The sequence below is a fragment of the Gopherus evgoodei genome, chromosome 4 (assembly GCF_007399415.2).
Source record: "Gopherus evgoodei ecotype Sinaloan lineage chromosome 4, rGopEvg1_v1.p, whole genome shotgun sequence".
NCBI classification, from domain to species: Eukaryota; Metazoa; Chordata; order Testudines; family Testudinidae; genus Gopherus; species Gopherus evgoodei.
The window spans coordinates 66,510,808-66,530,136 of record NC_044325.1 but is presented as its reverse complement, the minus strand read 5'-3'; the positions used below and the strand labels follow the sequence as shown (position 1 = coordinate 66,530,136).

Here is a 19,329-nt window from a genome sequence, read left to right as displayed (position 1 = left end):
TGTAAGTGTTGGAACCAATGAAAGTTTTGTTTGTCCTTCGCTGAATGCTGATTTCTATGTATGCTAATACAAATATTCTAAAGGGATTCTGGTATTTGAAATGTTTGGGGGGAATTTTACACACAAATATGAACTAGTATCATTTGGAACCAAGAAAGATTTTGCAACAGGTTTTCTTTGCAAACAGAAATACCATAATATCCAACCTTGCTTAAAATATAGATGTTGGGGACACACACACACACACACACACACACACACACACACACACACTTTCTATTTAATTTTCATTACATATGATCTCAAATTGTTTTCTTTTAATATCTTCTTTGAATTATTTATCAGTCTTCAGTTGTTAACAGCATGAGTCAACATGTAAAATATCTTCAGTATTTGCCTTGCCCGCACTATTGTATTAATATACAGAAAACAGTAATAGCTGTTATCAAAACATAATGTGAATGTTGCTCCTGGAACCATAGTTTAGCTAAGTCCTCAGACCTAAAGATTTTGCTACTTGTAAATGTAGCAAATAAAATATTTCCTAGGTGCTCAGCTATCACAGTGAGGGGCACGGTCTAACTATCAGTAGACAGCTATAGCCTTCACTTTGTACTAAAATGGTGCATTTCAAAGGATGCTTATTTGTGGATCTCCATGGTGGGAAGAAGGATGGAAGAAATAAGGCGTAAGACTTCTTTAAAGATGAAAACAATCTTTGTTCATTTATTACATCTTCCTTCACAAGATCAAGATAAAATGTGTGTAGCATTCTAATGGAATGTTAACCACACACCAGCAACAGCAATCAAGTCATGCTCAGAAGCAGGAAGCAATACTGAACTCTGTTAGAGATAGGTTTTATATAAAACTCACAAAATGGTAGAAAGCTAAGGCCCGATTCTCCTCTGGTGTAAATCAGGAGTGACTCCACTGAAATCAGTGGAGTTACACCATGTAAAATCAGTGTGAGAGCAGAATCAGGCCCTTTGTGTCCTTGAAGAGGAGAACCAGTACTTTTTACCTCATTTTTTGAGGTAGGTAGGAAGATAATTTTCTTAGCATGAACAAAATGTTGCCCTCTCTTAAAGGTTACACTGGCATAACTGAGGCCAGAATTTCGCACTGTTTTTGTCATGTCTGTCCCTTGGAAAACTCAGATCAGTGAAATCCTCTTGTTTTCAGACTGGACTATTCGAGGCTCCAGGAGACAAAGGATTCACCTCCTTCACAAATAGATTGGCTCAACTGTGATTTAAACAGAAATCTTCAGGTCCCCAGTGTTTAGTGCTTGGCTCAAAGTCTCACTGATCACCTCTGCTTGAAGGGAGTATATAATTTTAAAGGGGGAGGAGAGTAAATATAGTTCCTCAGAATAAAGCTTAGGGAGATCCTCAGGGTCTCATGTGGAATGGGCTTGCTTGAGTAAGTTGCAGTCATTCGTTTAGAATATAACGGTAACAGCTAATGCTGTGTTTTGAAACTTGGCACTCCCAGAAATCCCCTACAGAGAATAAACTGCAGCAGGTGGAACTGATTGACTAAGCACTGCGTAGGCTTAGTGGGAAAAGCTGGCACATGTACAAGCTTGTTGGTATTTGCTGGCCAGTGTGGCGTTAGAGCAAGAGGGGGGCAAACTTTTTGGCCTGAGGGCCGCATCGGGTTTCGTAAATTGTACAGAGGGCTGGTTAGGAGAGGGGGTCATGACCCAGCCCCCACCTCCTATCTGCTGCCCCTCAGACTCCTGCCCCATCCACATACCCTTGCTCCCTGTCCCCTGACCACCCCTGGACACACGCTGCCCCATCCAACCCCTCCTCTCATGCCTGATGGCCCCCCTGGAACTCCTGCCCCATCCAAACACCCCTTCTCCCTGTCCCCTGACTGCCTCCAGAACCTCTGCCCCCCCATCCAAGCCCCGCCCCCCTTCCTGACTGGGGGCAGGTGTCCTGGGAGGGGGCATTCAATCCTGTTCCCCCCGGTCACGCTGACCCCTATCCACACCCCCACACCCTGATCTCCATCCCCGATCTCCCCTGCCCCAGGCCCCACTCCCCAGCGGGGAGCTCGAGGACCAGATTAAACTGGCTAGAGGGCTGGATGTGGCCCGCGGGCTGTAGTTTGCCCACCCCTGGGCTAAAATCTGGAGGAAGAAAGCCCTGCTACAGCACATCTTATAAGATCTGTAACAGCAGAGCTTCTCTCGTGCAGGCCTTCTATTTAAACAGTTGGTACTCATTCAAATAAAACCTTGGGCAATCGCCCCAACTAACACACATTGGGGGTGGGGAGGGTGGGAAAAAGCATTGTGATAGAAAGTGTTTATGGGAGTCCAGCTAATATCCAAACCCAATATTATCCTTTATAATATTTAGATTTTTATAAAGTCTAGAAATAAATATTCAATATGATTTCCCCATTCCCATATTATCCTTTATTCACGCACATCACCTGGTACATACTGCCCTCACAATCCTTAACTTTGGGCTAAGTTCAACTGCTGAACTGTTCACCCAGCTCTGTTATTTACTTTCCCGTAAACAGACTGTAGGGCTCTTCCTTGGCTTGTAGGCTAGGGTTGTGGGGACAGAAAGGGAATGCTTGTAACAGAAGTAATCACACTCATTCAAGTTGGTTCTGCCCAAGATAGTTTGCACACAATGTCCTAGACATACATTTTAGTCCTTTTCATTCTGCATAGATTCATCAATGCTCTTTGATAGAGCTGATTCAGGGCTCCTCCCCTCCTCCCTCTCTGAAATGCCCTATTTGCTGAACAGTCAAAATAGCCGTGATTTGCAGACACATAGAAAACTGCCTGAAATTTAAAAACTAGAAATTCTTGGGTTTAAGACCTTGAAAACCAGGCCCAGTCTCTTCCACAGCCTAATGGGGGACTTTATTGCATGGGTGTAAGGGAGCGCAGAATTTAGCTCACTGCCTGCAGAATCCTGTCTGCCAAAATGAAACCAGCCTTAGCAGGACAGTGATGAGCCTTTTCCAGTGATATGATCGCATTACTATTACTTTTGCCAGCTACTGACCAGGGAAGAGCTTGTCAAATCTAGATTAAATCAAACTTTTTAAAAAAAATGTTAAGAAAGATTAGTCTGGGGCTGCTATAGTTTTGCCTACATTATTTCAAACTAGTCAGATTCAAGAGAGAAATTTAAGTCCTTCAGAACCATTTCCTTTCAACTTTCCATCCAGTTCTTTGAAGACACAGTTTCTCCTCTCACTTGATGTGAATTTCCCAGTCAGCACCAACATTTAATAATAGTTTTTCGAGTGTCAACATGGAGGTCTTGGCATCATATGTGAAAACCACTTCTTTGTCTTTCCCATCTGAATTGCAATAGGAGAAGAGAGAGTTTATGACGCACTCTAAGAAAACCTCTTCTGAACAAAGTTATACATGATTGCCTTATTTCTCTCACTCTTATTGGGTCAGATTATCTCCTCTGTTAGGCCTGGAGGTGATAAAAGGAGAGCAATTACTGGCTAAATCTCCAGTATACTCATAAGGGTGCATCAGAGTCTATGGTATCACCTCTTCCTTTACTCCAACTCTGCAAACATGTGCTTGGGGCTCCATGTTTTTTTGGGGGAAGCTACCATTCTGAACCCTTATCTTCTCTTATATCCCAAGATTTTCCTGCAGAAATTACAGAAGTGAATGCTTGTTTCTGCATTAACTGTCACTTTTTGTGCATTAGCAGGGGTAGAGACAGGTGCAGGCAGGCACAATGACATTATGATTCCCAAAGGGGAAAGGGAGGCCTGAAGGGATAGGTCCTCTGTGCAAATTTCGCTAGCTTTCCCTAGGCAGGTCCTTGTAGAGTTCAGTGGGTTCTGCACTGTCAGAATCTGTGAACCCTATTGTGTCAGCGAGAGAATAGAAACTTTTGTTCTTGCCTGCAAATTTCCTTTCTTGGACCAGTCTGATCAACCCTATTTAGGAGTCTTAGAGTTGTTATTAAGCTGTATCTCCAACTGCATGCTCTGTAAAACAAGGTTATCTAAATTTGTTAATCCTGAAGTATGGCAATTGTCACTGTTGACCAAAGTTATTTTTTGGCTATGGAAGTTATCACACTGGTGGGCCCTTCAGTGGGAGCAGCCAACCACCTTGTCCCCGATTTCCAATAGCAGCAAGGTCTCTTCCTATGGAGACACTGGCGCCTAAGTTTCAGCGCAGTTCCCTAGTGGGCAGGTATAATGAAAAATTATCACTCCCACTACATGACACGCACTATCTGGTCCTCACACGAAAAGGAGTTAACTCCAGCCTCCATTTCACTTTTCCTTGCACAGATGCTCAGTGGAAGGAATGCTGAAGAGGCAGAAGGGGGAGAATGTCTGGGGCAAGGCAGGACTCCCTCCCTGGGCTCGGAGAGCTAGGTTGATCCCCAGGCTGAGGCAGCTTTGTTACCTTGTTTGTTTTTTGTTTTGTATTTATCAAGACTTTCTCCTAATGAATGCACCTTACAGCCGTTTGCTGTGGTTTCTGCACAATCAAGCCACCAATTTACACACTAGTTGCAACAACTGGTGCTTTAGTCGACACCTTCAGTAGAGGGGCCAAGGATTAACTAGGCTTGCAAACTGAACTACCCTCTTATCCACAGTGATGGTCCCGCAAGAACAGGGTGGGATATACTGGAGGGACAGCACTGGGAAGCTTGTACTATTGCTCCCCATGCTTATAGTTTTCCTTTCAGTGTTGTCATCTGCCACCTTTAATTAGTGCTACCATTACAGTAAGATTTAAAAAAACTGAAGTGAAGTATAAAATACTTGCCTCTCTTACCCTGGAGACTGACTGTCACAGATGTGGGTTGCTTTTGAACTCCCAGAATTAGTACCCGTTCAACTACACATTTTGTGTGGTACTGCCCAATTTCATCAGCACAGCTGAAAAAGAAAACAGACAGTCTCAGACACAGCAGTTTCTACCTGTGGTTGGAGAGCCAACCCAGGCATAAAACTTGGAGGGACAAACCACTACTACAGTCGCTTATTTCAGGATCCAAAACTCAGTTTATTTTCCCTAGCATTCTTTTTCTTGAGGGAGGTGTGATATTTTTTCCCCTCTATCACCAACTGCCTAATGGGTGCATAAGAGGGTTTCACAAGCTCCTGGTTACCTGGATAGCATCTGAAAATGATTTAAATAGATACAAATGGTGAAGGGCCTGTCTGTGTGATTCAGTCGTGCCTGCACTGAGGGGACTAATCTGTGTTTCAGTCATGTTACCCAAGCCATTCTATGATCCTGCTTTAAGGTAAGTTTCATAGTACAGATGATCTCTAACTCACACTTAAGAACTGAAAGAACAAGAAAAAAAACCTGTAGGGTAATGATAGTGCTACGTATCCATCTGGAGAACAAATTTTGTTACAGTATTTGGTGGAAGTCTGGGAGTGACATATTTGAGACATTTGCCTACTTACAAGCAGTTGTGGATATTTTTGGTATTTAGCATGCCTGACTACCCTCTTTGTTTTTCTATGCTACTATTCTCTTACCATACATTTTCTGATTATGTTTCAACATTTCCTTCCTTGGCTTCATTGCTAATAAGTATTTGTCCCTGCATTATTTGTAATCTCAGAACATAGTCTTTATTGATATGGTTACCCCAACACTATCCATAAAATGATTGTATCCCCTACGTGTCTTCCCTTTGCAAAACTCTAAATTTAGCTTTCTCAGTCTTTCCCATATACCTTCTTATCTAATCCTTGGATCCCTGTTGCTGCCCTTTGTTATATTTAATTTAGTAAATCTGTATCTTTCTGAAATAGTGTGAACCAGAGCTGTACTCAGTATTCCAGGTCTGACTGTGTATGCAGAGTACCTCCTCTCCAATTTTGCATGTGAAACTCTCTATCCCGGGGGATTCTTGAGCAATGGACAAGAATAACACTTACACATTTGTTGCTAAGTAAAGTGAATTATAAAAAGGGTTTCCTTTTATGGGGATTTTACCTGAAACAGCTGCCGTTACCTGGAAGAGAAAATATTCTTGTGGAAAGTGAATTTCCTGTGCAGGAATTGCTTCTTATGAAGGTACTGAAATGAATGCCCATCATCCAGATAGAGCTCACCTACTGCAAAGTCCTATGGGACACATCAGATGTAGAACAAAGTTAACGGAAGCCTGAGTGTTGGACAATGAAACTGAAAATAAGCATCACTATATGCTGAAGTTAACAGTTAGAAGCCACTAGAACTGTTTATGATCTCTGGTAGGTTAAAACACTCCCTTGAAGAACAATCCAGCATTACTAAAAGAACATTCTGGATGTTATGGTTTTGTAAATTCATTGTGGTGTCTGTGCAGTACTTTCCGCTGTTGGCTTGTATTTAAAAAGACAGTTGCTAAATTCATTCTCTCTGGGTCTGAAGAGGAAGTTTGTGGCCTGAAGCAATCCAGCACTCCTCTCCTTTCTCCAAGCTGCTGGAGGCTGGCTGACAAGGAGAGGAAGGGCCAGGGGAAGGTCAGGAAATGCTTTACTTGTGCAGAAATCCTAGTCACATGTTGAACAAACAGTTTGCGTGCTCTGGCATGAATCCCAGCACAAAGAGTGGAGCCCAGACCAGTGAGAAGAGGGCCAAGTTTCTCCACAGCAATCTGGAGGAGACTGGCTCTTCTTCTAGCTGGTGTGTAGGCAAGCACTGTACTGTGCTGGCTGAACAGGCAGAAGGAGACCTCCTGTTCCCTATAAACCAGGTCCTACTGCTAGAGGGCAAAGAGGAGCAGTGACGTGATGAGACCAAAAGAGACAGAACAGGTGTATAAACTAAATGTAATCCCAGAGTACCTTGGAGTCCAGAGCAACACGGAGTTCGTAAGAAATATCTGTCATCCATTCAGTGGATCTTCCTACTGTGGTCTTAAGGGGCACCACACTCCCCCCTCGCTGGAACACTGGAATCTGCCAATAACAAAGCCAGGGTAGAAGAATCCAAGTGTGGAAATCTTAGTGCTATTCTCCGATCGTTTAATTTTAGCTTATTGAGGAAAAAATTGCAGCTGTTTCTTATCACCCATAGGACACTTCAGCAGACAGCACGTTGATGAATAAACTCTATTCCGCTTACAATTCATCTTCCCACATGCTTTTCCTGTCTCAAAATCATCCCAACAACATTTGCTGAGATTGCCCACCCTGTACGGTGTCTGTCTTCTCAAACAATAGCATATATTGGGGGCCATGATGTAACTGGGTCCATCTGAATAAAGGACATGGGATACTGACAAAGATGGTACATTGCCCTCCTCTGGTACAACAGTTGCTATAACTTACATGGATAATGGGCACAGAGTCCAGTGCTGATGTTCATGTAGTGCTTGAACAGTACGAAGTCCCACCTAGAAGTGTGAGGGTGTCCAAGTGAACCCTCCTTCGCTACAAACACAGCTGAAATACTTTCTGCACTTTCAGCATTTCTACTAAATAGTTCCTCTAAGTGGGAGGTGAAAGAGGGTTAACTGTGGAGTTCTCTTCTGACATAATCAGCCCCTTCTTTATCTATCTGAGCCTGCCGTGCTTGTATTAGCACTTTGCTGTTTCTTAGTTTGAACCATGTTGCCTAGAGCTAAGACAGCATCCTTTTTTTTTCTCCACAGAAACTATTTTAATTCTCCTTGCAGGACTGCAGCCTAATGTCACTATTTGGATTTATGAGTGTTTGAGAGAAAATCTATTTTAATCTATCAAGCCAATAAAAGCAATGTTACAAAACAAAAACATACGCTCTCCAGTGTTACTGGGATCTTTAGAGTTCCTGAATAGTCCAGTCGTCTAAATCTTCTGAAGTCATACCACACCTACATCAGGGGAAAAGGCAGAAGAAACAAACATAAGATATATATTACGGAAAGATCTGATACCTCTGCAGGGGCATTTGCTTTGTGAATTCATCACTGGCTGTCACTGTCTTTTACTGTATTCTTGTGATACAAGGAATAGCATTTAGTGTGCTGAGTCCAAAGACCTTTCCAAGAGACTTAGTAAATGTGCATTACACAGATACACAAAATGGAGAATGACCTTTTCTAGAAGTTGCATTTGCTCTAATAGGCTGCAGGTGCTAAGCAACAGTGTCATTCACAAAATGATGAAACTTTTAAAAAATAGTTTGAGAAAAAAATCCAGTGTAAGCACATTTGTACCTTAAAATTATCTAAGTTTTCCACAGGCCTCCAACTTGCGTTCTGAGGTATGTGCTATGGACCAAACCTCTTTAGCACACACTTCCAGATTGTTTTGGCTTTAGGGCCTTTGCAATGAGTATAAGAGACAACAGGAACACATGGTCTATTTCTCATGAATTTTCAGTCTTTTTATGTTAAGTAAAAGGGCTTTTCAGTTCAGTGTTTAGTACATATGAAGGGTTAAATTTAGGCTGGTCGGACAACTGAAACCTTCTCGTGCAACAAGCCAAATGCATTTCTAGGCACCCACACAGCATGTGATTTTCACATTGTCCTTGAGAGATCATGCCCCCAGTGTAAGGTTATTCAGTTTTTGATGTTGTCTGAATAAATGCTGTAAACTGTATAAAGCAGGTCACTGTGGACTTTTCTCTATTATCTGGGAACTAAAATAAGGCAAACAAAATAACTACCACCTAGACGTCACACTTGACTGAATTTATTGGGATATTCTAAAGCATGCTGCAAGAGCAGGTCATTGAAAATGACCATACAAAGCACCCTGTGCCTCTGCACCATAATCTCTGACAGGATTAGCTGTTACAGCCATGACAGGCAGTGAATTTCTATACAACTCTTAACTAAAAAAAAAAAAGTGTTTGTCAGAGCTTCCTGAGAGAGACCCTAAGCAATCTTTCCCATATTTCTATACTCTGCCTTATCTCAAGCACAATTATCAAAGAACTCCTAGTTCCTGAGACATATTGGGGAGAGCCACAGGCTTTTACTTGACCTTTTATACTCAAGGCTATTCAGTCCTCTCCTTTTCTACCTGTCTTCCCATTCATCTCCCTCCAAAATTAGATCTCAAGCTCCTACTCAGTGCAATGATTTGCATTCGTCAGAGTGGATTCCCATGACATGTGGGAAATCTAGTTACTTGAGATGCTGAGAAAATTTTAGTCAACACTTAGCCATGGAAACTGAAGAAATCTCTCTTCTCAAAGTACCACCTCCACAACCTCTGATTCTGAAACCAAGTCTTCTATGCAAAGGCACATTGCACTGCCATCATGTGGATGAACAACTTTCTCTTCAGAGAGGCACTGACTTTTTATAAGTGTATGAGCGAGTTTGCTGTGCTTAACTGGGGCACAGAAGAACAGACTGCCCTGCAGCACTTGCATTATTACTACTTAGACCGAGGTAGTGGCCAAAATGTGTTAGTTGCTGAAATTACAATACCTGCTCTGAAGAGCATGCAGTCTTGGGGAAAAAGAAGATAACATACAAGCAAAGTTATCACAGTGACAGGCACAAAGCAAGATTATAAGAAAAAATTATTTAAGTTCCTTTCCTTGCATACTTCCTCTACCATCCATCCCCCATGTCTTTTCCCCCAGGTTCAACTCAAATGTCCTTCCTATCCTCCATCCCAACATTTGACCCCTTCCAGCAATATAAATGAAAAATTAACCCTAGGAAAAGGAAAGTAAATAAATAAGCAGACAAGTTCATCCAAAGCCCAAGATTTGGTGGTGATGGGGGACTTCAACTATCCAGATATATGTTGGGAAAATAACACCGCGGGGCACAGACTATCCAATAAGTTCTTGGACTGCGTTGCAGACAACTTTTTATTTCAGAAAGTTGAAAAAGCTACTGGGGGGAAGCTGTTCTAGATTTGATTTTAACAAATAGGGAGGAACTCATTGAGAATTTGAAAGTGGAAGGCAGCTTGGATGAAAGTGATCATAAAATCAACGAGTTCACAATTCTAAGGAAGGGTAGAAGGGAGTACAGCAAAATAGAGACAATGGATTTCAGGAAGGTGGATTTTGGTAAGCTCAGAGAGCTGATAGGGAAGGTCCCATGGGAATCTAGACTGAGGGGAAAAACAACGGAGGAGAGTTGGCAGTATTTCAAAGGGACACTATTAAGGGCCCAAAAAGCAAGCTATACCGCTGGGTAGGAAAGATAGAAAATGTGGCAAAAAAGACCAGCTTGGCTGAACCACAAGATCTTGCATGATCTAAAAAATAAATAGGAGTCATATCAAAAATGGAAACTAGGACAAATTACAAAGGATGAATATAGGCAAACAACACAGGAATGCAGGGGCAAGATTAGAAAGGCAAAGGCACAAAATGAGCTCAAACTAGCTACAGGAGTAAAGGGAAATGAGAAGACTTTTTTTCAATACATTAAAAGCAAGAGGAAGATCAAGGATAGGGTAGGCCCACTGTTCAATGAGAAAGGAGAAACAGTAACAGGAAACTTGGAAATGGCAGAGATGTTCAATTACTTCTTTGTTTCGGTCTTCACCAAGAAGTCTGAAGGAATGCCTAACATAGTGAATGCTAATGGGAAGGGGGTAGGTTTGGAAGATAAAACAAAAAAAGAACAAGTTAAAAATCACTTAGAAAAGTTAGATGCCTGCAAGTCACTAAGGCCTGATGAAATGCATCCTAGAATACTCAAGGAGCTAATAGAGGAGGTATCTGAGCCTCTTGCTATTATCTTTGGAAAATCTTGGGAGACGGGAGAGATTTCAGAAGAGTGGAAAAGGGCAAATATAGTGCCCATCTATAAAAAGGAAAGTAAAAACAACCCAGGGAACTACAGACCAGTTAGTTTAACTTCTGTGCCAGGGAAGATAATGGAGCAAGTAATTAAGTAAATCATCTGCAAACACTTAGAAGGTGGTAAGGTGATAGGGAATAGCCAGCATGGATCTGTAAGGAACAAATCATGTCAAACCAATCTGATAGCTTTCTTTGATAGGATAACAAATCTTGTGGATAAGGGAGAAGCAGTGGATGTGGTATACCTAGACTTTAGTAAGGCATTTGATACGGTCGTGCATGATAATCTTATCAATAAACTAGGCAAATACAACTTAGATGGGGCTACTATAAGGTGGGTGGATAACTGGCTGGATAACCATACTCAGGGAGTAGTTATTAATGGTTCCCAATCCTGCTAGAAAGGTATAACAAGTGGGGTCCCGCAGGGGTCTGTTTTTGGACTGGATCTGTTCAATATTTTCATCAACGACTTAGATATTGGCATAGAAAGTACGCTTATTAAGTTTGCAGATGATACCAAACTGGGAGGGATTGCAACTGCTTCGGAGGATAGAATCATAATTCAAAATGATCTGGACAACTTGGAGACATGGTCTGAGGTAAACAGGATGAAGTTTAATAAAGAAAAATGCAAAGTGCTCCACTTAGGAAGGAACAATCAATTTCACACATACAGAATGGGAAGAGACTGTCTAGGAAGGAGTATGGCAGAAAGGGATATAGGGGTTATAGTGGACCACAAGCTAAATATGAGTCAACAGTGTGATGCTGTTGCAAAAATAGCAAACATGAATCTGGGATGCATTAACAGGTGTGTTGTGAGCCAGACACGAGAAGTCATTCTTCCACTCTACTCTGTGCTGGTCAGGCCTCAGCTGGAATATTGTGTCCAGTTCTGGGCACTGCATTTTAAGAAAGATGTGGAGAAATTGGAGAGGGTCCAGAGAAGAGCAACAAGAATGATTAAAGGTCTAGAGAACATGACACATGAAGAAAGGCTGAAAGAATTGAGTTTGTTTAGTTTGGAAAAGAGAAGACTGAGAGGGGACATGATAGCAGTTTTCAGGTATCTAAAAGGGTGTCATAAGGAGGAGGAAGAAAACTTGTTCACCTTAGCCTCTAAGGATAGAACAAGAAGCAATGGGCTGCAGCAAGGGCAGTTTAGGTTGGACATTAGGAAAAAGTTCCTAACTGTCAGGGTGGTTAAACACTGGAATAAACTGCCTTGGGAGGTTGCGGAATCTTCATCTCTGGAGATATTTAAGAGTAGGTTAGATAAATGGCTATCAGGGATGGTCTAGACAGTATTTGGTACTGCCATGAGGGCAGGGGACTGGACTCGATGACCTTTCGAGGTCCCTTCCAGTCCTGGAATCAATCTATGAAACTTAAGTCAGCTAGTATGTTGCAGAGGTGAAGGATAAGTATAAAATTAAAGAACTACATTTAGCTTAAGTTTGGTTAAGGAAATATATATTTGTTGTAAAGAAAGACCCAGACTAGCAAGAAGAAGGAAGGCCTTGAAAATAATAAATAATAAGACCAGAAGGAATGAAGTAGGGAGGATGTCTGGTTCAAAGAATAATTAATGAGATAAGGGGAAGTTTCTAAAAAGAAAGCCTCTGACCGAAAGGGATGACTGCAGATGGTTTTAAATAAAACAAAGAGAATCTGTCTTAAAATGAGCCAACATGGCCCTTCCCCACCTCACACACCAGTGTTAAAGCCTGTGTAAACCTAGGTGCAATGGGGAAACTATTGGACAGCTAGAGGGAAGGGAGGAAAAGCCTTGGGAAGAAAGGAGGTGCTAAATCTTATCTGGATTAAGACTGGAAATAAGGTGAACTGTCTCAAATTGGTTTTTAGCTGAATTCAGCAATTGGCAATGACATCACTTGTTAGTTAAAAGGGCATAAAAGGTAAACTCTTAAAGGATTCATTGCTAATACCTGCCTGACCATGTTGGAGCCAGCCAAAACGGATCTAAACACCCCTCGGTGTAGTCCATTTGTAAGTATCTTGATCAAATACTTATACATTTTTGTTACTGTTTGGATATAGTAAATTGCTTATTAGTTAGGATTTGTAGGCATGTTTAGAGCAACTGTATAAGTATCATTTGGCCTTTGGATTTAATAAAGGAATTTATGATTAAATTCATGTTTGGTGGTTTCCCATATTAATAATTCCAACAAGGTATCATGGAAGGAGTGGGGCTTAAGGAGGGATTTAAATTAGAAGAAAGTAATAGCTTGGGGTGCTTGCCCAGGGAGGGTAGTCTATGTGTAGAAAGTACAGAGATTGCTGCACAAGAGACAGACAAATGGGGAAGAGAGGCCTTGAGAAGGGGACTTGGGTTGCCGCTAGTAGCAATATCACTTATTGGTTATGCTGGGATAGAGGAGGACTCATGAGAATGGAGTTAATGCACTTTCTTTGATTCAAACATCAGAGTGGGTTCTTAGTTACCCATACCTCATCTGACCCAGGCAGCAAAACATTCACTGTAGTGGCCTTTTGTTCAATGACTGGATGCACCAGTAAAGCGTTTCCTGGAAATAAAAGATACAAAAGAAAATTAGAAGATGCAGCATAGCCTGTGAATAGGGCATTGGACTGAGACCTCAAGGAGACCTGGGTTCTATTCATGGCTTGGCTACTGGCCTAGTGAGTAACCTTGGGCAAGTCACTTCACCTCTCTGTGCCTCAGTTACCCCATCTGTAAAAAGGGGATGATACTGAACTCCTTTGTAAAGACAGAACTGTGAGATCTACTAATGAAAAGTGCTGTATAAGTTAATAATACCTATCTCTTATATAACTGTTTTGCCTTTACTTAAAGATTCCATTGTGGGGCTTAATATTTAAGGTTGAAGACTACAGACTTATTGGATAAGATTTTCAAATGCACTTAAGGGAATCAGATGTTCAAATCTCTTTGAAATGCAATGGGAGTTGGGCAAGTGCCTAATTCATTTAGGTGCTTTTGAAAGTAGTACTCAGTGTCTGTAAGAGTTATGACCATGCAATGTTTAACACCAGCATAGAATCCAAAACTATGGTGTGTTATCAATATGTTAACGATGGACTCCCACAAAAATGGTCCCTCTTCACAGGCGATAAAATCCAGGGTCCTATGGGTTAATGTGCTTGCACACAAGACTGGTGAGGGACTGGGGAATCTATTAATATATTTTCGTATTTAAAAAAAAAACCACTTTCTTACAACCAGAAGCAAGGAATAAGGAAACCTCATTTGGCAAACAAACTCCTTTTCAATGTACTTCATTGGAAATGTTTACAGTTTTTTCTGAAAAATATATTGAGTAGGTTGATTGCATAGTTCAGTGTTCAAAGATCTGTAATGGACAAGGATGTGTGAGAGAAAAGTTTCTGAAGTTCTAACACTTGGAACATTCAAAAAGGTTAAAATTTTGCTCTTAAAGATGTATTTTTCTAGCTCAACCCTGGCAGGGATAATTTATTAGAGTCCACAGAGAAAGTGAATTCCATCAGAGGCACTGAAATCATTCCAACCTCGCCATCAGCTCTGGATAATTAGTTTAGATGTTGTCACACCTGATGTAGGTTGTGGTTTTAGATGCTGGAACTAAGTTCCATCTCTGCCATATGGAAATGAGAGCCAAGATTTTCAAAAGCGACTAATGATGAGTGCCACAATTTTTTCACCTCAATGTGAGACATATTTAAAGGAATCTGATTTTCAGAAGTGTTGTGCATTCACCCCCTGAAAATCAGGCCTCTTTAAAATATCTCTCACTTTCAAAAATCTTGGCCAGGGTTTTCATACTTTTTGCTACTATAATATGCAGAAGTGCTTAACTTTGAAACTTAAACACCAGCTGATGTCTGGATTTAGGAAATGGTTTACTTACCCAGCATGTATTCGTCTTCCACACCAAAAGTTTCTTGTTCCTTGGGGAACTCTACCCAGAGAGGCCTGTAGAAAGTAAGGTGGAGTCTTGTCAGTTTTTTCTTTTCCATTGGACACCTCTGTGACTCAGCTGGAGTCCACAGGCTCCCACCATTTTCTACATTCCCACTCTCCTACAAGGCCCATTTTGTGACTACCGCCATCCAACCAAGGAAGGCTGGACACATTTCTCATCTGTCCCTTTAAATGCCACTTCTTATAAAATCATCATGTTTCCCAGCTGAATGAGAATTAAGGCACTTCCCAGTGTATCTACTGCAAGCAAAAAGCTGGTCTAACTCAGCCTCCTCCGTAGACTCTTGCAGGCCAGATCACAGTATTTGGGCTACTCAGTGAGTGTGCTCAGTCTAACTACCGTTTGTTTTTCTTTTTGCTCTGGTTTTGGCATGTGTCTCTGTTTTGCCTTTGGCAACCCTGGGAATCCCCCCCTTTCCTGATGAACTCATATAGCATCGATCTTTCTTCTAGCAGAGGGGAGATGGAGATGACTTTCCTTCAGAGACCATCAGCATTGCTCCTACATTGGCTCATTTCTGGGGGACAGTCTCTTTTCTTCTCAGCAGCTGACTGTGCTGGCTTGACAGCAATCCTGGGCCTTGTTGGTCAGGGACTGAGAAACCTGACTCAGAAGATGAATTGCATAGTAATGTGGTACGCTAATCACATGATCACTGCACAGGCCTTCTTTTGCTTATTTATAATTCCAAATGTTATGATAACAATAGCTCTTTCTAGTTAGAAACAAGAGCTGGAGCAATTCTGTGCATTCTCTCACAAACAATGCCTGCCTGACCAGCTTACTAATAGGCATACTGTTTAATGGTGTAACATCACTGTTTGTTGGCAAAAAGAAGAGGAGTACTTGCAGATTTTACATTCTGCTTGCCTTCATAAACCAATGAAGAAAATACCACACTTCCTTTTTAGTTTCTGAATTTGCCACAATGCTAGCTATAACCATGGCAGTATTTATTATTGTATATAGTCAACATGGGCCTGATTTTTAGAAAGGTAGAAGCCTAGGGGATAGTTAGATGCTCGACAGTATATACAAATGGGACATTTGTATATGCAAAGAGCCAGACAGATGCCCCCTTTGGCTCTTGTAGTGCCTGAATGCACAAATCAGGTTCACAACTGAGTGCATCCCAGAGCTTCTGTCCTATTAAAAGTTAGGCCTTATCTTTAAATGCTTTTGCATTACAACTAGTGAAGAGAAATTTGAAAAAAGGACAGCAATTCTAGTGCCATTTGTAAGAGACAAAAATACAAGAGAGATTAGTAATATTTATTTTCTACTGATGTGACTGTTGCACGCAGCTCCATGGAGACCTCTCATTATAGACTGGAAAGTAGCACAATGGAAGCTAGTTTACTAATTTAATGTTTGTATTACATTACTAAAGGAAAAATGATTATAGGAAATGTGGCATGGCATATACCTCATACTTGAATTATCTATATGAAATGAACTCTGGGAAAGGTAACCCTCAGTTGGCCCAGTTTCTTCAAATGAACCAAAAGCATTTACCAGAGAGAGAAAAGGCAACCTTTGAAACTTTCAGGTAAGCTTAGGGATCCACTGCCAGTATTTAGATATGGATAAGAATAATGATAACGTTCTTCTTGGGCTCTACTGTATTTTAGAAATTTAGCTAAGACACTATGTGGTAATCAGGGCTGGCCCTGGCTTTTTTGCCGCCCCTAGCAAAAAAAAGGGGCGGGGCGGGGCCACTGGAGCAGCAAAGCAGGGCGGGGGGGGGGGGGGAACCCGGCGTGGCTGGAGCAGCAAAGTGGGGGAGCGGAGGGAAACACGGCGCGGCTGGAGCAGCAAAGTGTGTGGGGGAATACGGCGCGGCTGGAGTGGCAAAGCGGAGGGGGGGAACAAGTCAAAAGTGGCGCGGCTGGAGCAGCAAAGCAGGAGGGTGGGGGGAGAAATAACGGTACGGCCAGCAAAGCAGAGGAAAAACAAAACAAAAAATCCTACAAGGAGGCCGAAGTCAGGGGACTCCCTGTGCTGCAGAGTATGCGCCCGGTCTAGTGGAGGGGAGGGGGAAGGGGAACGAGCTGGGGGGAGAGAGAGAAGAGGCCGGCCAGCACTTCAGCGGGGCGCTTGCCACGCAGCCCTGACTGCCGCGCCACCTGATGGGAAGGATCCGCTCTGCTCTGGTCAACGGGGAGGGAAGGACACAGGCTGCCCTGCCAAGTTTGCTGCAGGGCGCTCCCCTCCTCCACGCCGCTGCCCCCTACAGGGTGGCTGGAGCAGCGAACAAAAAAAAAAAAAAAAAAAAAGCGGCCCTGCCGCCCTAGGTTTGCTCAGCTGGTCTCTGGAGCCGGCCCTGGTGGTAATGGTTTGTTTAACTGATGTGCTCAATTGCTCTCTTTTAGAAAATGAATGTATATATTATTTGCTTTTAAAAATTCAAAATGAACGTCACAAAAGTAAAGAAGAGTAATTTAATTTCCCCCCCAAAACATCCATCTTGACACAATTATAAAATTTCCTGGCTCATAAGAGGGGCCTTTACATAAAGAGCAATACAAATAGTTTTAATATATTTCCTTATGATCTTACCTCATGACTGGCTCAGCAGTGGTGTGTGCCCGGTAGAACAGTGAATACAAGTAGGGCAGAAGGGTGTAGCGCTCTCTAATGGCTTCCCTGATGATCCGTGTGTTCTCATCCCCAAATAGCCATGGTTCACGCCGTTTGCTTTCGATATTGGCATGGCCTCTGAAGAATGGTTGGTATGCACCAGCCTGATACCAGCGAACAAGTAGCTCTGGTTCTGGGTCCCCAATAAACCCGCCCACATCAGCTAAAATTTAAAGAGACATGTTAACCGGTTTATGAAAGTGTTCTGCAAAAACATGAATTTATCTTATTACAGATCTATAAATACATTAATGTAATATGGTACCTCCTATCCTGCTGAAAGGCAGCTGCTTGGCCACACAAAGTGAAAAAAATTATCGGACTCTTAATTGATGATGAAACAGGTTGATAGCATTTAGAGACATAGTGAGTGGTTTTCCTTGTCACAGGGGAAAATTATACTGATGCTCATGGAAGACAACTCCAAGCTGTCAGTTCAAGGGACTCACATGCTAACAAAGATGCATATGCAAAGGAAGGAGAGAAGAATGCTACTGGGAGCTGTAAATGGACTAAATACAGGAAACTGTTTTGAAACAGATTGGAGTGTAGGAAAGAAGTGGGTTGTTCTGGTTGTTGTGTTTAAATCTTGAGAGTCAAGCTCAGTAAGTCTGGTGGCCTGCATTTAGTGAAGAATCCAGCTAAACTCCTTACCTCCACAGAATGAAATTCCTGCAGTGCTGATTGTGAGCAACATTGGAATGGAGATTTTTAAGTAACTCCACTCTGCTATGTTGTCTCCTGTCCATACTGCACCTGGAAATACCAGTAGCATGGTTTCAAGTTTACACACTGAATTTAGGCCCCTAGATCAATTTATACTTGCAGTTAGGGGGAAAGGAAAGAAGAAAGTGGCAAGCTAATAAATTTGCTTCAAGTACTCTGCTGAATTTAAATCGGTATTCTATATTGTTTAACAGTGTGATTAAAACTGCAATTAATCACAACTTTTTTAATCTTGTGATTAATTGCAATTATTTTTTAATTGTTTGACAGCCTTAGTACCAGGCCTAGTATGCATAAATAAAGCATTACAGAAAAACATGATTTCATGAAGCTTGTCCATGCTTACCATACTTCTGTGATCCGGCAAAGAAAGATCGTGTGAGGACAAATGGCCTCTTCTGTCCCCCAGAGCGTTTGATAAGTCCTTCTGCAGTTGCCATTTGCTGCAAAGCATAAGAATAACTGACAAGGAGATAACCTAATTACAAACAGTATATACCATACTCCTGTTGTAGACGATTAAACTCAGGAACAATATGAAATATATGTCTAGAAATAATAGTAATTATTATTAGTTAAGTACTCACAGTTTGTTGGAAGACACTAGAACAAGGAAAAATATAAAAATACTAACTGCATATGTAATAGATTGATGTCCTTACATGTTGCAGTAGAAAGATATGCATGAGTGCTATCACTGTTACAGGTCTTATCATGGAGAAGCTGATTCCAAAATACTGGCACCTAGTACAACAGGGCCCCAATCTTGATAGGACCGTCTGGGCGCTACCATAGTACATATAATAAAAACCATCATCATCCAGGATAGAGTATCTCTGGCAGTAGATTTTTGTCTTTAGGTGTCCTACCTGGTAAAAGCCATAGAGATTGTGAACCTCCCGGTGTTCCCAGTTGCCATGGTGGACAGCATCTCTCTGCATGGTTAGTTCTGCCCCTTTGAAGACTGAAGGCTCATTCATATCATTCCATACAAACAGGATGTCAGTAGAGCCCTGTGATACAAAGTAGCATTTAGGGTACATTTAAGTTATTAGGTTAATCCAATGTTACTCGAACTGCAGTGGTGGGCGGTGCTAGTGTAGGGGATGCACAGGAAGAGAAGCAACAGAACAGGGGCACTGCAAATACGCTCCCATAGCTCCAAGTAAAGCTGAGGGCGACTTATGGAAATCTGTCTGTCTTCCCTCTCTTCTCTCCTGACAGCCCCATATTCATCTG

General features: G+C 41.9%; 1 protein-coding gene across 1 annotated transcript in view; it reads right to left on the bottom strand.

Annotated features, from left to right (window-relative positions):
- Nucleotides 1–2,074: 2,074 nt before the first annotated feature.
- The window catches only part of GANC (glucosidase alpha, neutral C), a 50,818-nt gene continuing 33,563 nt past the window's right edge, over nt 2,075–19,329 (bottom strand). Inside the window, 11 exon segments of the mRNA XM_030559569.1 lie at nt 2,075–3,345; nt 4,811–4,914; nt 6,012–6,124; nt 6,829–6,942; nt 7,764–7,838; nt 13,229–13,305; nt 14,650–14,714; nt 17,284–17,527; nt 18,019–18,120; nt 18,437–18,533; nt 18,960–19,103. Coding sequence (XP_030415429.1) covers nt 3,236–3,345; nt 4,811–4,914; nt 6,012–6,124; nt 6,829–6,942; nt 7,764–7,838; nt 13,229–13,305; nt 14,650–14,714; nt 17,284–17,527; nt 18,019–18,120; nt 18,437–18,533; nt 18,960–19,103 — 1,245 coding nt within the window. The 3' untranslated portion in view covers nt 2,075–3,235.